Source organism: Takifugu rubripes, chromosome 6 (genome assembly GCF_901000725.2).
Source record: "Takifugu rubripes chromosome 6, fTakRub1.2, whole genome shotgun sequence".
NCBI lineage: Eukaryota > Metazoa > Chordata > Actinopteri > Tetraodontiformes > Tetraodontidae > Takifugu > Takifugu rubripes.
This window is the reverse complement of record NC_042290.1, coordinates 6,116,161-6,135,207: the sequence shown is the minus strand read 5'-3', so window position 1 is coordinate 6,135,207 and position 19,047 is coordinate 6,116,161. Positions and strand designations below refer to the sequence as shown.

Below are 19,047 nucleotides of genomic sequence, written 5' to 3'. Positions count from 1 at the left end.
CCAGCTAGCTTAACACAAGAAGTGTCAGAAATCAGGCTCCTGTTCACTATAGAGTACACTAACTAGAATGCACTGTATGTATTGTCCAAATGTTCATTGGGGATCGCTCTGTACTGTTTAGTATGCTCAGTGCATCCCATAATGCATTGTGAAAAGTAGTCTCCAACCGATGCTCCACAACCAAGCAACAGATCCTATCATCCTTTGCAGACGCACACAAGAAGAATGATGTTACATAATTAATTAATAATCCCACACATGTGTGAAGCAACGTCCTCCTCCCTCCATGTTACTGGCATAGAAGACAGGAAGTTGTGCTCCTCCATCTTGGGCCTTTCTACATACACACGATCTGATGAAAAAAACATCTTTTTGCCGCCAGTGGTTGTAAACAAATAGATCCGATCCTCTGCGAGCGCATGTCCGCCAGCGTCCCCCAGTGTCCGTGTGACTGCGGGTAAAAGCGAGACGCCCCCGGCCCGTAAAGCGATCCCAACGCCATGAATAATGGAGGCCGTCGTGGCAGAGGGGATAAGTTCTCTTTGGAAGGCTCCTTTTTCACAGGGCTTTCTCCCGCCGGTCACGTGAGCGCCGAGGTGACACTAATGTTTCATGAGCAGTGTCGCGCTCAAGACGACATGTCCTGACGGTTTCCTCGTGGCCCCGGTGTGTATACCTGCCCTGAACCCAGAGCCTCACCGCAGGGTCAGATGAGTTGTCTTACACGATTAGAAACCGAAGGCAGCGATTACGAAACTAAAGGCTGGGGAAGCAGATAAATAAAAGATGCCGTCCAAACAGAAGAAATCCACAGCTTCAGAGGAAACTGAAGAGGTCGATGACGAAGTAGGAGAAACAGAGCCAAAGTTAGAGGAGAGCGGCGGTGCCGTGACCCCCGGGGACGCCGCAAAAGGAGAGAAGAGTCAGAAGAAACCCAAACGCACCGAGGAGCGGGAGGGGAAAGACAAGAAAGAGGGTGAGAAAGAAAAAGAGAAAAAGAAGAAAAAGAAACCAGATGGCAACAACAAAAGCCGAGAGGACGAGCAAAATAACAATGACCTGACCGGGGATTCCAAAAAGGAGGAGTTGACGAGGGAAGGAAGCAAGGAAGCAAAGGAGGAAAAGAGAAAGAACAAGAAGAAGAGGACTTCTGAGGAGAGCCCAGCCAAGGAGGAGGAGATGGGATCCAAGGATAAGAGGTCGAAAGATGCCAAGAAGAAGAAGTCTCACAATGAAGATGATGACGAGGAGCCCTTGACCGAGGCTCAGGAGGAGGAAGACTCCAAGAAGAAGAAGAAGAAGAAGGCAAAGAAGGGATCGGCAGACAGCGATGAAGACAAAAAGAAAAAGGGGAAAAAATCCAAAAATAAGCAGGTGGACTATGGAGCTCTGTACCAGAAGGAGCTGTTGGAGTATCACACAGATTCATCTGATGGGTACGAGGATGAGTACTTCAAAAAGAAAGGTGAGAAGAAGAGACGAAGCTTTCATTAGGGTTTCATTTTCACATCATTTGTGTGTTGAGGTGGACTCTAATCTGGCCTACAGGCTTACGTAGCCAAACCCAGGTAGACTAGAGCTGTTGCTGGTGGGCCCAGGCTGAGGGGCTGAGGGAACCTCCAGGTGCCTGGAAACCTTCATTTAACCTAAAACTTTAGCTGAAATCTTGGTTGGGACGCTTCAAATATCACATCAATGTAATCATTCAACTTTGTCTCTACTTCATAACTGATAATGTGTTGTGGTCTGGGCCCAGTCCAGCTCTGAAACTTTGTTCGGACTGCAGGTAAATTACATTTGTTCCTCTTTAATGCGTGATTACGTTTGAGTTATGTGTCCTGCTTGGGTCGCTGTATATTTGATTTTAAATGGTCTATTCCTGTCCAGGCTTTTAAAACTCAATTTAGATCTACTGTACTGGCAGAAGCAGCCTTGGGCCACATGAACAGTGATCCAAATGGATCAAAAGACAGAAGCAACATTTCCCAGATGCATGAATCCTTCCCTGGCCTCTGGTCCAGGTCTCTGGAAGCGCCGGAAGTTTATCAAGCGCCTGTCTGATGCTATCAGCCCTCTGTTTCTCCCTAACCTGATCGGCTCACGGTTATCAAGTCAGATTTGTGTCTCCTTTCCTTCACGTGGATAATTTTTGGTGTCTTTTCTGCCCACTCGCGTCTCCTTTATTCGGAAACTTTGACCCAGAGTCACGGACAGAAGGTCAGGATGCAAAAGCAGATGACTGAGGTATTCACGCGTGTGCAGGGCGACATCACAGCAGCAACAGTCTGGTAGACAAGAAGGATCGAAGAGCTGATTTTTTTTAACCACTAAAACCACTAAACAGCTGAGGTGCTTACATCTAAACCACTCGACAGCAGCACTCTCTGGCTAACAGAGAGATGCAGCTGTGAAACATGAGAGATGTTTGGCCGACGCTTCGGTCTAGACGTGGAATCGCGGCAGATTTGCCGCATTGAATTCCCCGGCAACAATGGCCGCATTGAAACGCGACGCCGCGATGTTTTGAGGCCGTCGCTCACCGCCCGTCTCCAATCTGCTGAACAAAATTCAGAAATTGTCTGAGTGTCTCTCGCCTCTTCCCCAGTTTACGAGGTGGTCACGGTCACCGGTGACGTGAAGGGAGCTGGGACGGACGCAAACGTGTTTGTCACCCTTTTTGGGGAGTTCGGCGTCACCCCCAAGATTCACTTGGCCAGCAAGTAAGAAGCATAATTTCACATTAGACATGTCGTCTACCAGTCTCATCCATTCAATAAATACGGTTATTCGCACTGTTTAAATGCCACCTGTAACATTTGATCTGTTTTTATTCCTCCCTGATCCTTCAGCACAGAAAAGAGGTATTTCTCCATCTACCAAATCAAGTTTAGGAATAACTGCTAGTGTTGGGTTGGGTTGTGCCTATACCACTGTATGAGAGATCATTCCTGCTTAATCGGGATTCAAAAGTAGAATCTTGCACGCAGATGATGATATTAAATACAGTATAATGATATGAACCAGAAAACTTCTCTCCCCTTTTTCTGGGAGAAAGCGTGTGTGTATTCTCGGGAATGTCTCTTTTATACAGTCCTAAAGTAACGGACACGGAATATCTGGAGTAAGGAGGAACTGTGTGACATGGCTGGTCTTCGTCTCCATTCATGGGTAAATGAGAGAAGACCACCATGTCATTGTCTGATGATCGAATGGCTCTTGGGGGGGGGGGTGTTATCGGAGGAGGGCCCCCTTTTATCCCCACACACTGATCGACAGGTCGGGTCGAGGAGAAGATGAGTTACTGTCCCATAGTGCTGCCCAGCTAAAGGAAGGCTATCCTGTTTTCAATCTTGAAAGATCCAGGAGTTCCTACTTACTCCACTGGGCGGTCCTGCCTGTATCGTGAGACGACTGGTAAAACACCAGTATGATACAGGTAATTGCAACCTTATTGAACAGTTGGGACACCTTGGAGTTGTCAGCTCTTTGGAAATTCAGTGTGATTGCACCTAATTTAAATTGCATGAATTCCAAAGTTTGCACGGGTTTGGCTTCTTAACTTGTCGAGCGCCCCCTACAGGTGATGCAGGGGAGGGCGCTGCTGTGTGCGGGCCTGCATTTTCGCAGTAGATCAGAAACAAGGGAAGGAAAAGAATATAATGCTTTACCACTTCAGAGCTCACCCACCAATTCTCTGCCCCTCTCACACCTGCCGTGTCCCCTCGACTTTCAGGAGCAGAACTGCATTTGAGAAGAACAAGACGGACGTGTTTCGCATCAAAACACACAATGTGGGGCCTCTGAAAAAACTGAGGTACTGCACAGCAAACTGACAAATCTCAGATGCAAACAAACACCCAGAACCACACTGAAATGAGCACTGCTCTGCACCGTCGCTGAGGTGTGCAGTTTAGAAATGCTGCCTTTTTATGTGCGTATAACCACAACGCACAGAATTGTTGCCGACAGCGTCACAGCTTACGCTTCATTTGCACCTCAAATTGGATGAGAGCAGCTTAGAGAGAAGATCCCAAAACCTGCATCAAGTGTTTGATCCAGTGTCAGGAGCTTAGCGCCCATCTGTTGCTGTGAGATTAAAACAGATGCTGAATGAAATGGGAAAATCTGACCCTGCAGCTGTTTGTTAAGACTGGAGACAGAAATCTGGGCCTCTGTCGTCCCCGCAGGATCGAGCACGACAACACGGGGATGAATGCCAGCTGGTTCCTGGACAGGGTGGTGGTGACCGACATGAACCGGCCTCACCTGCGCTTCTATTTCGCCTGCAACAACTGGATGAGTCGGGAGGAGGGGGACAACCTGTATGTCAGAGACCTGCTGGGCAGCTTGAACCCCATGGACGTCCCGAAATGTAGCCAGAGCGAATCGGAGCAAAGAAAGTCGAAGTGGAAAATGGCCAAAATCAAAGTGTTTGTTTCCGATTTTTGCAGTAAATAAATACATTGTGAGCGTGTTCACCGCCGACATGAAGGGAAGCGGAACCGATGCTGACGTTTTCCTCAACGTGTTCGGCGAGTACGGCGACACGGGTGTGTGTGTGTGTGTGTGAGGGGGGGGGGGGTTCCTTTGTGGTCCAAAGCTCTGTTTCTGATCATCTGCTGTTACTGAAGCTTTTTTCCTGCTGTGTGCGTCTGATCTGCGCTGTGAAAGGGGAAAGACGGCTGGACAGCGACAAGGACAACTTCGAACGGGGTTCGGAGGACAAGTTCACCATCGAGTCGCCAAACTTGGGGAGGCTGCGGAAAATCACCATCGGCCACAACAACAGAGGCTCCTCAGCCGGATGGTTCCTGGATAAGGTGCGTTTGGATGTGCACGGGATTTCCACGCATGCAGACGTGCATTTAAAACGAATGGCGTTAATTTCTCTGCAGGTGGTGATTGATGACATGGGGAATAAAGAAGTGTATGAGTTCCCGGTGAACCGCTGGTTCGCCATGGACGAGGACGATGGTAAAATACAGCGAGACATCCTGGTTGGATCCGTGCAACCGATGGGTGAGGAGCACTTCACGCTGGCAACCATCTTGTTGGCAGAATTTCCTGGAGTGTTTGTGTGACTTTCCTGGTTGTAGGAATCATCTACAACGTGCAAGTGATGACCGGAGACGTGAGGGGGGCCGGCACCAACTCCAAGATCCACATGGTCATGCACGGCTACAAGGGGTTGAAGAACAGCGGCAAAGTCTTCCTAGAGGGCGGCGCGTTCGAGCGGGGCCTCATCGACATTTTCAACGTGGAGATCTGCGCGCTGATCAGCCCTCTTAGCAGGATCACCATCGGGCACGACAACGGGGCGGTCGGCGCCGGATGGTACTGTGAAAAGGTACCACGGTCGTGAGCAAGCTCTTGGCTCCCGCTGCATCAGCCATCATGCACCCATTTCTACCCCCCCCCTTGCAGGTGATCGTGTACTGTCCCTTCACGGGCATCGAGCAGACGTTTCCTTGTGGGATGTGGCTGGACGAGGACGAAGGGGACGGGCTGATTGAGAGAGAGCTGTACGAGATGGTCTCCCTCAGGCAGAAAAAGCAGAAGAGTGAGTGAATCTGGGCAGTTATTTGTTATTAAAAGTTATTAAAACAGTTATTTGTGTGTCATTCTGTTTTAGAAGTACTGACAAATGCAAGCATGCTTGTTTGTTCCTTCATTTGGGCTCTTGTGCTGCAGAGTATCCGTGGTCCCTGTGGATCTGGACGTCAGATGTGAAGGGTGCAGGGACGGACGCTCAGGTGTTCCTGCAGATCTACGGAGAGAAGGGCAAGTCCGACGAGATCAAACTGGAGAACAACTCAGACAGCTTTGAACAGGCCCAGCTGGATAAATTCATGGTGAGCCAAATCCAGCACATTAGTGCACCAAGGAAGTGACATTAACCTCTGCTGGTCCTGGTGTCCATCTCTGTGGGGACGGATGTAGATAGAAATGCCAGATGTGGGGAAACTGCTGAAGCTGCGCATCTGGCATGAGAAGAGACACCCTTTCTCCGGTTGGCACTTAGCAAAGGTGAGGGTTCAATTACTTATTTACACTGCTGGATCATTAACTACAACTAAAATGGCCTCTGTAGGAATTCCTGATGGTAAAGACATGCGCGTGACACGACTCTCTGCAGGTCACTTTGCTGAAAACCTTGACGATGGAGAAATATTCCTTTCAGTGCGGCCGCTGGCTGGATGTGAACGAAGACGACAATGAGATCATCCGAGAGCTTCCGGCTGCTGGAGCGCTCGTCGCTGAGCCGCTGCCCTGTGAGAAATGTCCGGTCAGCTCGCCCAGCTCGAGCGCAGTCACGCGTGAATCTGTCGTCCTTTGTCCGTTTCAGTGATAAAGTACCGCGTCACCATTTGCACCGGCAACGTGAGCGGCGGCGGCACCGACGCCAGCGTCTTCCTCAATGTTATCGGTGACCTGGGGGACACGGGGGAGCGCCTCATGATTATGAGCAAGAACAATGTCAACAAATTTGAAAAGGGCAACGTGAGGTCATCCCCAATCAGCCCAGGAAATTAGCTTGATTCTAGAAAAAGGTGCGCATTTGACCCTTTTCTCTCTTCCTCTGTCCTCCAGCACGACGAGTTCCTCATTGAGTCCGTGTCCCTGGGCCAGGTACGCAGGGTGCGTGTTGGTCACGATGGTCGGGGGGGAGGCTGTGGCTGGTTCCTTGACAAAGTGATGGTCAGGGAGGAAGGCCAGCCCGAGTCTTCGGCTATCGAGTTCCCCTGTTTTAGGCAAGGCAACTGTAGTTTTTATAAATCGAAAGGAATAATTGTCCCGTCTATAAAACTACAGGTTATTTCTGTGTGCATCCTCACATATCAGTGACGCTATTAAGTGTTTTTGAACAGATATGGTTTAAATGTGGTCGTGAAGGACGTGAGTGAAGAGAAACGGGAGGGAAAATTAGTCAAATGGATTAAAACGAACCTCTAGCTGGATGCCAGAATCAAAAAAATCCCTCATCAGGATGCTACATAACGTTTTGTCTAAAATCTACACATTAGGGAGGTTTTTCATGGGAAAAAAGACATTTATGGAGTTGCAATAATGATGTAGTTAACTACTGAGCGTTGCTTTCTGACAGTGATTTAATGCAGCCAAACGTAGTTATGTAATAATGTAATAATAAAAAGCATAACAGATGGGGAGGGAGGTGAACAAAGACTAAAAATATGGCAAGAAAGAAGACAGAAAACACTGCAATGTTGAGGCAAATGAGGAGGAATCGCTTGGAATAAACACACCAGGGATTACGAGACAAGTACACAGAGATTAGAGCATTAAAAGCTATGCTGATAGAGGAATTTACGTATAACTTAAGATAGGTAGCATTTTGTCTGTGAAAGACTCCAGACAGGTAGAGCCCCGTGTGTGTGACTAGTGTTTCCACTGTCCAGGCCGGATTCATTGATAGGAAAAAGTAGAAATGACTGGATTTCTTCCAAGATGTTTTCAATATTCCTGTAAATGTTCCTTTTTTAAAATAAACGATTAGGATAGTGTTTTAAAAGGACTATACACTGTAAACTATATATACACAAGCTCCGTGTAATCACGGAGAAGTGCGATGGTTTTTCTGCAGGTGGCTGGATCATAACGAGGACGACGGACAGATTGTCCGTGAATTAGTGCCAGCAGGAGACGGCCTGCGTCTCTTCAGTAAGTGTGTATCAAAGCCAAAACGTTTCATTTTAATATTTCCAGCCCAATGAACGCTCCGTTTTTGATCGACAAGATGTCAGCTACCACATAGCGATCAAGACAGGCAGTGTGAACGGAGCCAGCTCGGACTCCAGGGTGTTCGTGAAGCTGTATGGCGAGAAGGGCGACACCAACAAGATGACACTCGCTGTTTCCGACAATGACCTCAGGAACTACTTTGAGACCGGACGCACTGACATCTTCACCATCGAGACCTCTGACATTGGGCAGGTGAGCCTTGGGCGTCTATCTCTGTGTCCTTTCTTTGTTGCATCCTCATAAGTCCTCCCTGCTTACAGATCCGCCGTCTTCTGATTGGCCACACTAACGAGGGGTTGCGAGCTGGATGGTTCCTGGACAGCGTGCAGATCTTGGTCCCTGTCCACGGGATGCAGTACATGTTCCCGAGCCACCGCTGGCTCTGCAAAGATGAGGCTGATGGAAAAGTGGAGGTGGAGCTGTATCCCAGCGAGATCCTGGACATCGAGAAGTGTAATGGACGATGTTAGAACGTTGTCACTCCAAACAGGCAGCCGGTGAAAGTGTCCTCTTCTTCCACAGTGATAAACTACGAGGTAACCGTGGCAACAGGCGACGTGCGGACCGCTGGCACCAACGCCAACGTTTCCTGCCAGCTGTATGGAGAGGAGGGAAAAAGTGAAGTTCTGGCCCTCAGAAGTCGCTCCAACAACTTTGAACGTGGCACGACTGAGATATTCAAGGTCTGTAAAACGCTCGTGTCGTCCCGACCCAAAAGAGATTTAGGTTTGACCCCTGCTTTCATAACTGGAACTACAGCTCGAGGCTCACGATGTCGGTAAGCTCTACAAGATCCGCATCTGCCATGACGGCAAGGGCATCGCAGATGGCTGGTTCCTGGACACGGTGGACATCAAGAGACTGACGACGGCAATGGTGCAGGTGGAGGTGAAGAAGGAGGACACCAAGAAAGACAAGAAGAAGGACAAGAAGAAGAAGAAGAAAGATGAGGAAGAGGACGTGGAGGTGGTGGAGGAGCTCCGGGAAGTGGTGGAGACATTCACGTTCCCTTGCAACCGCTGGCTGGCGAGGGACGAGGAAGACGGGGAGATGGTGGTGGAGCTGCTGACTGAGGACAACGAAGACCTGGAGGGTGAGAGAGGCCCAGGAGCGGGGGTGATTGTGGCCTGGGGGTGCGTGTGTGTAGATGGGTTGTTTTAAGAGGTGAGATCTTGTGTAAATGTGCACGCTCTCCACGTGTTGTCCTTATAGTGAACTCATATGAGGTCCACGTGTTTACCGGGACCATGTGGGGGGCGGGGACGGATGCCAACGTCTACATCACCGTCTACGGAGAGATTGGCGATACGGGCGAGCGACGCCTGAGGAAATCCAACAACCTCAACAAGTTCGAGAAAGGCCAGGTAAAGGAGAAAGAACTGTTTTTGTGGGTAACAAAATGTTGTTGAGCATTGTTGAACATTAACATTACGTTTTCTTGGCTGCAACATATGAAACACAAGTGTTCATTTTACTATCTTTAGTTCGTTTGTTTTGTTTTTTATTCCAAAACCTCTGTGAGCTCTACATGGTTTTGATTATCACTGATCCTCTTTACTGGATACATGTCTTTTGCCTAACGAGCCTCGCAGCTTGATTAAATCCATAATTAAAGAGGTTCCTGTGCACTGCTAACTTTAGACGTGACATTTCTGGCCACTCTATATCTGCACGATCCAGGAGGATGTTTTCAGTATCTCTGCAGTCGACCTGGGCGCCCTGAAGAAACTCAGAATCCGGCACGACAACAGCCAGGCCAGTGCAGGCTGGTTTTTGGATAGAGTGGAAATCATCGACGACAAAGACGAGACGACGTAAGCCACCGTGCACGGTGCTGTATAGGCATGAAATAACTGCTGCTGCTGTCAGGCGCTCATCAAACAGGACTTAGAGCGCCCCTCTGTGTTCACAAATGGTACTACGTATGTGTTAATTCCATACTATTTAAGGGCTGTACTTTGTTTAGATATTTCTTCCCGTGTAAACGCTGGCTCGCTATTGACGAGGACGATGGGCAGCTTGCCAGGGAGCTGGTTCCTGTGGATGAAGCCTTTATGAGGAAAGGTGGCGATGATGAAGAAGACTCCGAAGCGACGCTTGGCCTGGAACAGAAAGGTGAATCAGAGACCAGACCTCTGTGCTGCTGAGCTTTAGAACACATATTTAGATGAAGCTTTTTACTTTGTTCCAGCCATGTCAACCACATACACGGTGAGGATAAAAACCGGGGACAAAAAGTACGCAGGCACTGATGCTGACGTCTTTATGATCCTGTACGGCACCAAGGATGATACAGGTCAAACACACTCCCATCGTGCATTTGCGCCTGTGTCCGTGTGTCTATGAAATAAATGCTCTGCGATGTACCCATCTCTAGGGATTATTAACCTGAAGGCCTCAAAGACTCACAAGAATAAGTTTGAGCGGGGTATGACCGATGAGTTCACAGTGGAAGCTGTGGACATCGGGCCGCTGAAGAAGCTCCGAATCGGACACGACAAATCGGGTACAGGGTGGGAGGCAGCAGGCCTAGAATAAAAAGCAAAATAAGGCAGACTATTCTCCTGTGTGCGATTTGTAATTTGTGGGGTCTGGTTTAACAGGAGGATCTGCGGGCTGGTTCCTGGACTGGGTGGAGATCGATGCTCCATCTCTTGGACAAAAACTACACTTCCCATGTGGGCGCTGGTTGGATAAAGGAGAGGATGATGGGGCCATTGTCAGGGACCTTTTCCCTAATGCTCTTCAGACTGAGCTGTACACCCCATGTGAGTGCACGATCATCTGCCCGGAGGGCGACTGGTGTGAGCACAACTGGAGACGGTCTTTTAATGCATTTTGCAGTCGTCCCCTACGAAATTAAAGTCTTCACAAGCGACGTCTTTGGAGCTGGCACGGATGCGGACGTCTTCATTGTACTGTACGGGCGAAACGCAGTGTGCACGCAGCAGAAGTCTCTGTGCGTCAACAAGAGGGAGAGGAGGATGTACTTTGAAAGAAGAGCTGAGGACATGTTCATTGTGGAGGTGCAGCAGCAGTAACGGGGCGACCGCGTCAAACTGCGGGTGAAGGTGTGAACGGCAATGTCTTGTGTTTGGTGCACAGCTGGCAGATGTGGGAGATGTGATTGAGAAGATCCGTATTGGCCACGACAACCGCGGCACGAACCCGGGCTGGCACCTGGACAGAGTGGAGATCAGACGGCTGCTCAGGAAGGGAAAGGTAGAGGAGGAAGAGTCTCAGTTCTTTATCAGCTGTCCTGAAAGGATCGGCAATATCAGAAGGTTCTCTGCATTTTAACATTCAAAATACTCAAAATTCAGGCAAAAAATGTTTTGTGTAGCCTTTGCAACACTTTAAAACTCTGACGATTGCCACTCTTGGTCAGCAGGGGGAGATGTTCTCTCTCAAGCTAAAAGAGGGTGGTGCAGCTCTGACAATCAGACACAGTCTCATCTCTCCTCTCTTCTCTGTAGGGGTCAGAGACGGTCATCTTCCCCTGCGAGCGTTGGCTCGCCAAGTCAGAGGATGACGGAGAAACGGTGAGAGAGCTGATGCCGTCTGACATCATCATCGAGAAACTGTCACGTGACGGAAACCTGAAAGTGACTGAGGTGGAGGTGGAAGATGCCCTGGAGAGTATGTGAACGGCACATTCAGCTGCACCCTGTTGTCCTCTGCACCTCCCCTTCTCCTTCACGGGGCATCAAACCCACTTTTATATCCTAGATTGTACCAAACAATGTGTCTGAGATCATCTCCTCCTCTGCAGCTCACACTTACAAAGTGTCGGTGATGACGGGTGACGTGTATGGAGCCGGCACCGACGCCAACGTCTTCCTCACCATTTACGGGGACCAAGGGGACACGGGGGAGAGGAAACTGAGAAAGTCTGAGACAAACAGCAACAAGTTTGAACGAGGCTCCGTAAGAACGCGCCCGCCCCTGCTGCCATTTTTGTCTCGCAAAAACACATCAATAAAAACTTGTGTCTTCTCTGTCCAGGTGGACAAGTTCACCATAGAGGCTGTGGACCTGGGACAGGTTTTCAAAATCAGGATCCGCCATGACAACAGTATGATGCATGCTGACTGGTACCTGGACCAGGTGGAGGTCGTCGACGAAGACTCGGAGGAAGTCTTCCTCTTCTTATGTGAACGCTGGCTGTCGAGGAAGAAGGAGGACCGACTCATCAAAAGAGTCTTCTACGTCAAGGTAGGATGAAACAAATACACTAAGGCACCTAAATCCCTATAGAAACATGCCAAAAGCCTGAATTGCTGGATTTCAGGGTTATGAAGGAGTACGAGAGAGCTTAAACAATAAAAAGAACTCGGCCCCGACAGTGAAGAGCATCGACAGCAACATGAACAAAAAGAGCAAAAAGAAGAAAGAGGAAGACGTTGAGCTGCCGGGTAAGAAAAAACGAAACGAGTGTTCTTCAAGTCTGGTCCCTGTGAATAACGAGGGCCTGCCTTCTTCCAGTCATACCGTACCACATGACCATCTGCACCGGGCTGGAGCGGGACGCCAGCACCACCAGCAGGGCCTATGTGATCATAATCGGGGCCAATCACACGCAGACGCAGAGGTTATGGCTGGACCCGCCGGATGGGAGGAAGGGCTTCGAGGCCGGCTCCCTGGAGAGGTTTGAGTCCCACGGTTCAGATGTGGGTGAGATTAAAAAGGTTGAGGTGAGAGCGGAGGAGGGGGACGGCGGCCAGTAGACGCCTGCGTGTGCACGTAAACCCGCGTGACAGTTGCCTCTTTCCCCGTCTGCAGCTCGGCCATGATGGGGCCACTCCGGAGAGCTGCTGGTTGGTGGATGAGCTGTCCGTTGCCGTGCCAACCAAAGGGGTCAAATACGTCTTTGCCTGCAAGTGCTGGCTGGCCAAAGATCGAGGGGACGGGTTGACTTCCAGGGTGTTTAATGTGCTGGATGCGGAGGCCATTTCCATCTGCAAGAGGGTGTGTAAACATGGCCCAACTGGTCCAAAAGTGATGCTGCTAATGAACATACTGAAGCTGAGACCATGGCAGCACGGTCTCTACTGAAGGGTTGCAAAGATACAGAGGAATTTGGGGAAAAAGTGAACCTGGGTGTTTCCATTTCAGGTCATTTATGAGGTGACCGTGGTTACGGGGGATGTGCAGAACGCAGGCACAGACACACTGATCTACATGTCTGTGTTCGGGGCCAACGGCAGCACAGAGGAGATGCTGCTGCAGAAGAATGAAGACAGGTAGCCTGTCGACAGCACCAGCGCATCAGATCGACACAGAATATACCCGTGTTAAATGTTTTGACTCACATAAACAGGTTTGAGCGAGGCCAGGAGGACACCTTCAACATGGAGATCGATGACATCGCCCCACTGAGGAAAATAAGGCTTCGCATCGACGGGTCGGGCAGCCGACCCGATTGGTTTCTGGACCAGGTCAGCGCATTGCTCAGCAAAAATGTCATATAAATAAAGAAATAGAGTTGCTGAGGGTGGTAACCCTGCCAAAGTTCGGTAATCATCGGTGATCATCAAATCATCGTGCTCCTCGTCTGTGTTGGATCACACATTCACACGTGCACACACATCTACCCGTCTCTGGAGGATGACCGATGATTCGTCCAACCACATAGAGCGAAACGGGGCACATACTAGATTTCCTGGAGAGAGCACGCCGTCCAATAGTCCTCGCCACGCTGTTATTTCTGGCACTGTGTGCGAGCGCCGCCTCTTTTCAGTCCGGGAAAATTTGGGTTCAGTGCTTGACCCGCTGAGGATAACATCGCCGCTCACCTCAGAACTCCGTCTGATGTCTCCGGTCAAAGGCGTTAATGAGACGGGGCGCCTGTCCTCTGCGAACCTCTCCTCTGGAGACAGCAAGATGGCTGCAGGGCAGCAGAGCAGTCAGCAACAATGCCAGGCCCTGTCCGTCTGCGCCCACGACGCACCGGCTGCAAACATCTCCTTGACTTGACCTGGCACAGCGCTTTATGTGTTCAGCATGACAAGCAGATGTGCTGCCGTTCTGGGTTTCCCGAACTGTGTATTGAAATAGACACAACGGCACCTCCGCCAAGCGAAGGACAGCTGGAGCCCGAAACGCCAGATCGCCCTTTGGTGCATTTTTAAGGACTAAACTGTGACAAAGTGACCTTTGTGCTTCCAGGTGATCATGCGTAATCTGAGCTCAGAAGAGGTGTCCGTGTTCACGTATGAGGAGTGGCTGTCCAGGACGCGTGGGCCGAAGAGGACGGTGATCTGTGAGATGGCTGCTGTGGTGGACGAGGAGGTGATGGTGGAGCTCACCACGTACATTATCCAGGTGAAGACCAGCGATAATGCAGGTAGGCTTTCGACACGCTGCAGTTTATTTGTAGCTATAAAAGATAAGAAGCTGCATCATGGCTGGAAGAAGAGGACCAGGGGTGGATCCATGCATTCTAGATCTTTCATCTCAGCTTTCCTTGAGGAGATTATTTAAGGATAGTGGGATGCTTCCTGTTTCCTGTTTCTTTACCTCATGTGGTATTTTACTGGTGCCCGAACAAAATAAATAATACTACATCCTTCCTGAGTACTGTAAATGTCAGTTGAATCATTTTTGACACATTTGAAACTTTGTTGTTCTTGTGGCTCCATTCTTAAAATGTTTGAATTTTTTGTATTTACTCTAAGTTTACGGGATACAGTTCGTTTCCTGTCTGTGTCCTCAGGGGCCGGCACTGACGCAAACGTGTGGATCATCGTTTTTGGAGAAAATGGAGACTCGGGGACGCTGGCGCTGAAAGAGTGCAACAAGTCCAACAAGTTTGAGCGCAAACAGGTGGACACCTTCCGCTTCCTGGACATCCTCAGCCTGGGGGAGCTTTCCAAAGTACGCATCTGGCACGATAACACAGGTCAGCCACTTAGATGATGTTTTTTTTTTAGCTCTGTGAAGGATTAACCTGCATGTGTTCCATTAGACGGGTATAAAAATGACTGAGTCATCTACAGGCTGCAAAACAGTTCCTGCAACGTTTCCTGTCTCCTTTTAATTCTGATCCTGTTATAATAAGGTATCGCTCCAGGATGGCACTTAGAGTATGTTGAAGTAAAGGACGAGATCATGGACAAAACCTTTCGTTTTCCCTGCGATCGCTGGCTGGCGAAGAATGATGATGATGGACAGATAATGAGGGAACTGGCTTGTGCAAACAATGACTACTTAGACCTCGACGAGAAGACCAGTAAGTCCAGAATGTGTTAAAAAACAAAAGAGGTTTTGTTTAAAATTCCAGTTCTGGCTGGTCTGGTTTCATAGAAAATATATAAAAGTGCTGCCAGATTTGTATAAAAATGGAGAAAATGAGGCGCCTGAGAGGGCTGAGATGATGAATTTGATGTGTTTCTACTCTGTCTGAAAGAATACGAAGTTTGTGTCACGACTGGAGACACCAGCGACGCGGAAACCAAAGAAAATGCCTGGATTGTCCTGGAGGGGAAGAAGGGCCAGTCCAAAGAACTTGTGATGGAGAACTCCTCAAAGAAAAAGAGGTTCTTACGGTGAGATGGAGACCTTGGCATGAACGCCACCCGGGCCTTGTCCAAAATGATTCGATAGGAAACTAAATTTGTGCTTGTTTTCTAGGGGCAGCGTTGATAAATTTGAGTTTTCCTTCAAGAATCTGGGGGACATTGCTGGTATTTGCCTGGGCCACACCCCCAAGGATGGCAAGAAAGTGAAGGGCGAGGTTTACTGGCACGTGCAGGAGGTCGTCGTCACCGAGAAAGAACTGGGAAACAGGTAAGCTGCTGGAGGTTGAATCAGCTCTTTGGGCCACACAGACAGCAGCTCTTTGTGGTTCCTGTGTCTCCACCTCCAGGTACGTGTTCAGCTGCAACGCCCGCATCCCTCTGTCCCCGAAGAGAGACCAGTTCCTCACGTTTGAGTGCACAAAGTCCATCGAGAGCTTCGCCAGCAAGGCCCGAAGTCTGGTGCCCGTCAAGTACGAGATCATCGTGATCACGGGCGACGAGAAGGGGGCGGGCACGGACGCCAACGTTTTCGTCACCGTCTACGGCTCCAACGGGGACTCGGGCCGGCGCCAGCTGCGGCAGAAGTTTCGCAACCTCTTCGAACGCGGGCGGACGGACAGATTCCTGCTGGAAATGCTGGACATGGGAGAGCTGCAGAAGGTCCGGGTGGAGCACGACAACACGGGCGTGAACCCGGGATGGCTGCTGGATCGGGTGGAAGTCACCAACACGGCCAACGGCGTCACGACCATCTTCCTCGGGGGGAAGTGGTTGGACACCAAAAGGGCCGACGGACACATTTCCAGGGTCCTCTACCCAAAATATTAAAGAATATAGAATTATTATTGATGAAAACTGAACATTTCAGGGAGAGAGAGCTTTAACATCAGCCGCTGAGATGGATTTTTACAGGTTTTTTTAATTTTCTTTATAGTGTAATTTAATATTTAACACGTATGAGACTGAAACTTGTGATAAAACTGGTCAGAAAACTGAATGTGCCATTCTTTATAAACATCAAATCAGGGAGGATTCGCACAGCCGCTTGAATTCTTGTAAAAGATTTACATTTTTTCACCAGAAACAGCAACAGAAATGGAAACATTAAAGTGAATAAAGTTTCTTCAAAAGAGACGGGAGAGAACTGTGATTAATAATGGAAGGAAAACCTTCAACAGTTATATAAATGAATATAATACGCAACACCAAACTTGTCACTTTTATCAAATTTATTGCAAAAAGAGCACATACAAAAGGATAATATACAAGCCATGAAATCAAATGAAAATAAAAAACAGAACAGTTTGGGTTTAGCAATGCAACTCTTGACGTCGTCGTCATCATCATCATCATTAGTAGTAATAATAAATAAAGTACAAAATTCCACCACATGTGAATCTAACATTTACCCATAATATGCTCATCCATTTCTTCAGCAACACACGCATTACCATTAATGCACTATTGCTTTAATATTAATGATAAATAGTTCTATTTTCAGATAAAATATCCTATATTGAAAAACATTGCGCAGTCACGGCTAAACAGCAGATTTTCATACAAGGATGGCGGCAGCCCTTTCACTGGCACTTTTTGGGATATTTTCCTTCTCATCTTTGCTTCAAACAGCAACAAAAATGTCATATTTTTTCTGTTATAGTTATATGTTTTCACCATAAACTACTGAACCACTGAAACCTGAGACAACATGCTTTTTTTTTTTTTAGAAAAGGTTGTGCTTTGAAATCCTTGACTTCCTTTCAAACGGTGAAAGAAAAGAGTCTGAGAAGGGAAATAAATACAAAAAAAAAAAAAACTACACAGTGACACATGCCTCTTGTTACATTTTAATGCTCGGCGGTAACGACCCAACAGCTATTTTGAGCAGTTTGACTTGACTTTTTTGTTTTTCTTTTGGAGAAAAATGGCTTTTGTAGACACCAGTCAAATGTTCACGTCTTTGCTGTTTCATCCTTTTTTAATTAATTATGCAACCAATAAGGCATGGCGGCTTCATGGGCTGATTGTTATTGATGGAAATATCCCCTAATACTGAACATGAGGCACTTGTTATGCTCCCGTCTGAAACTTATTCCGAAAAAAGAAGACAGCAAATGAGCGCGCTTCACGGACGACTGTTATTAAGACCATAGTGCAAGGTGAAAAGAGCATGAAAATAAGAGTTTTGTGATAATAAAATCTTTTTTTGTTTGTTTTTTTTTTGCCAGTGAGAGGGTTCCCTTTTATAAACAAGTCAGTGCAAAAAAAACCAACTAATAATTAAAATTCACACAAGGAAAAAAAAAAATCACTTCATTGCAGTTTGTGTACTACTTCACAGCATGAAGGGGGGGGGCAGATTGCATTGAATGGAATGTAACCAAGATCCACAGCACCACATCGAGGAAGGAGAGAGAGAGAGAGAGAGAGAGAGATAGTAGGAGAGGGAGAGAGATGAAAGCAGGCTCGGTGGGCCTACAGACAGTAAACATCACACAGTCTAACAGCCGGGTTCACCTTTTCCCTTAACTTTAGTGTTCCGAAACAATTACAACTGCATGCAAAGCATTCCCACAGAAAACGATGCAAAAAATGAGGTAAAGGTTTTTTTAATAGCGTTTTTGTGTTATTTCTAAATAAATAAATTATGATTCAGTCACCCCCCCTCCAAAAAGAAGACTATATAAAATTAAAATACATACTCACGATATCTACAGTTAGTAATAAATTATGATTGTTAAATACTTAAGGCATCTCAACTGACAACACCCTGTGTAAACTATGGAAACTTCATCACAGATGACGCCACTACTGCAGGAGACGGCGTCGACACTGGCAGTGCATGGGGCGGGGGCGGGGGCGGGGGCGGGGGGGGGGGGGGTCATCTGGGCCACGGTTATCCTTTACAATCACAGTGCATGAGACAGCGAGGGTCCTGAAGGCATCCTCAGCACACAAGTGACAAATCCACACCTTCCCCAGCCAGCATGAAAAGGGGGGTGGGTTTGTTCTAACGGCCCAAATGTTCTCCCTTTCGGTGTGTGTGTGTGTGTGCACTGCCAGAGCGAGCCTGCCTCCGTCGCACCACCACGTTCTACATGTTCTAGCAATACAGCATAGCAACCAGCATAGCAACCATGAGGGGAAGTCTGTCACACAAATACACAAACTCAACACGCAAGCTCCCCTGGCTGCCAAAAACACAGCAGCAGAATGAATCTCTACCTAAAACGCAGTACCGAGGGGCAAAAGAACAGATTCCTCATCATCACGTGTGCTTGTTCGTTAGGCAATAAGGTAAACATCAGAGGGTATCGTCGTTACACCAAAGCAGGGAGGGACGAACACGCGCTACGAGTCAGGGGTTGCAGCCACTGACGCTGTGCTCCTTTTCCCCCCTTTCTTACGTATATTCATATTTATTTATAGCCTGGGTTGGGAAGAGAGTCCCAGCTCAGATAATCGCAGTCATGCACAGCCATCTGCGTACCTTGACAAGCTGAAAATCCGAAGCTCGCAGCCCGCATCGCCGAGGAAGCATGCATTTTTAGTACAAGCTGTTCTGCTCTGGGCCCTGAGCCAGATGAGGGTACAGGTACAGAGGCAGCTCCTCCTACATCAGTCTGCTCTGCAGTACACCCTCGTTTCCTTTCCTCAACCCTGTTTTTTTTGGCTCCGTTGTATAAGCACTCATGCCGCCTTCATCCTACTGCAAGTTGACCTCGAAGTGTTGCTCCAAACACGCTTACATGTGCGCCAAGCATAC

At 48.3% G+C, this 19,047-nt stretch overlaps 1 protein-coding gene across 1 annotated transcript; it reads left to right on the top strand.

Moving 5' to 3' along the window:
* Window positions 1-525: 525 nt before the first annotated feature.
* loxhd1a (lipoxygenase homology PLAT domains 1a) lies at window positions 526-16,412 on the top strand. The gene is made up of 41 exons (XM_029837966.1): window positions 526-1,465; window positions 2,606-2,720; window positions 3,734-3,814; window positions 4,188-4,372; window positions 4,452-4,550; window positions 4,672-4,820; window positions 4,896-5,019; window positions 5,097-5,347; window positions 5,425-5,560; window positions 5,692-5,852; window positions 5,941-6,027; window positions 6,137-6,272; window positions 6,347-6,501; window positions 6,592-6,752; window positions 7,604-7,680; window positions 7,757-7,953; window positions 8,022-8,214; window positions 8,284-8,444; window positions 8,521-8,854; window positions 8,974-9,125; window positions 9,442-9,575; window positions 9,728-9,876; window positions 9,953-10,057; window positions 10,139-10,267; window positions 10,365-10,529; window positions 10,606-10,787; window positions 10,867-10,983; window positions 11,238-11,400; window positions 11,534-11,688; window positions 11,767-11,976; window positions 12,053-12,176; window positions 12,247-12,455; window positions 12,544-12,729; window positions 12,877-13,004; window positions 13,082-13,199; window positions 13,930-14,107; window positions 14,477-14,662; window positions 14,822-14,992; window positions 15,170-15,308; window positions 15,394-15,549; window positions 15,629-16,412. Exons 1-41 carry the CDS (start codon window positions 787-789, stop codon window positions 16,107-16,109), a joined length of 7,218 nt encoding a protein of 2,405 aa, XP_029693826.1. The 5' UTR covers window positions 526-786; the 3' UTR covers window positions 16,110-16,412.
* Window positions 16,413-19,047: the final 2,635 nt, after the last annotated feature.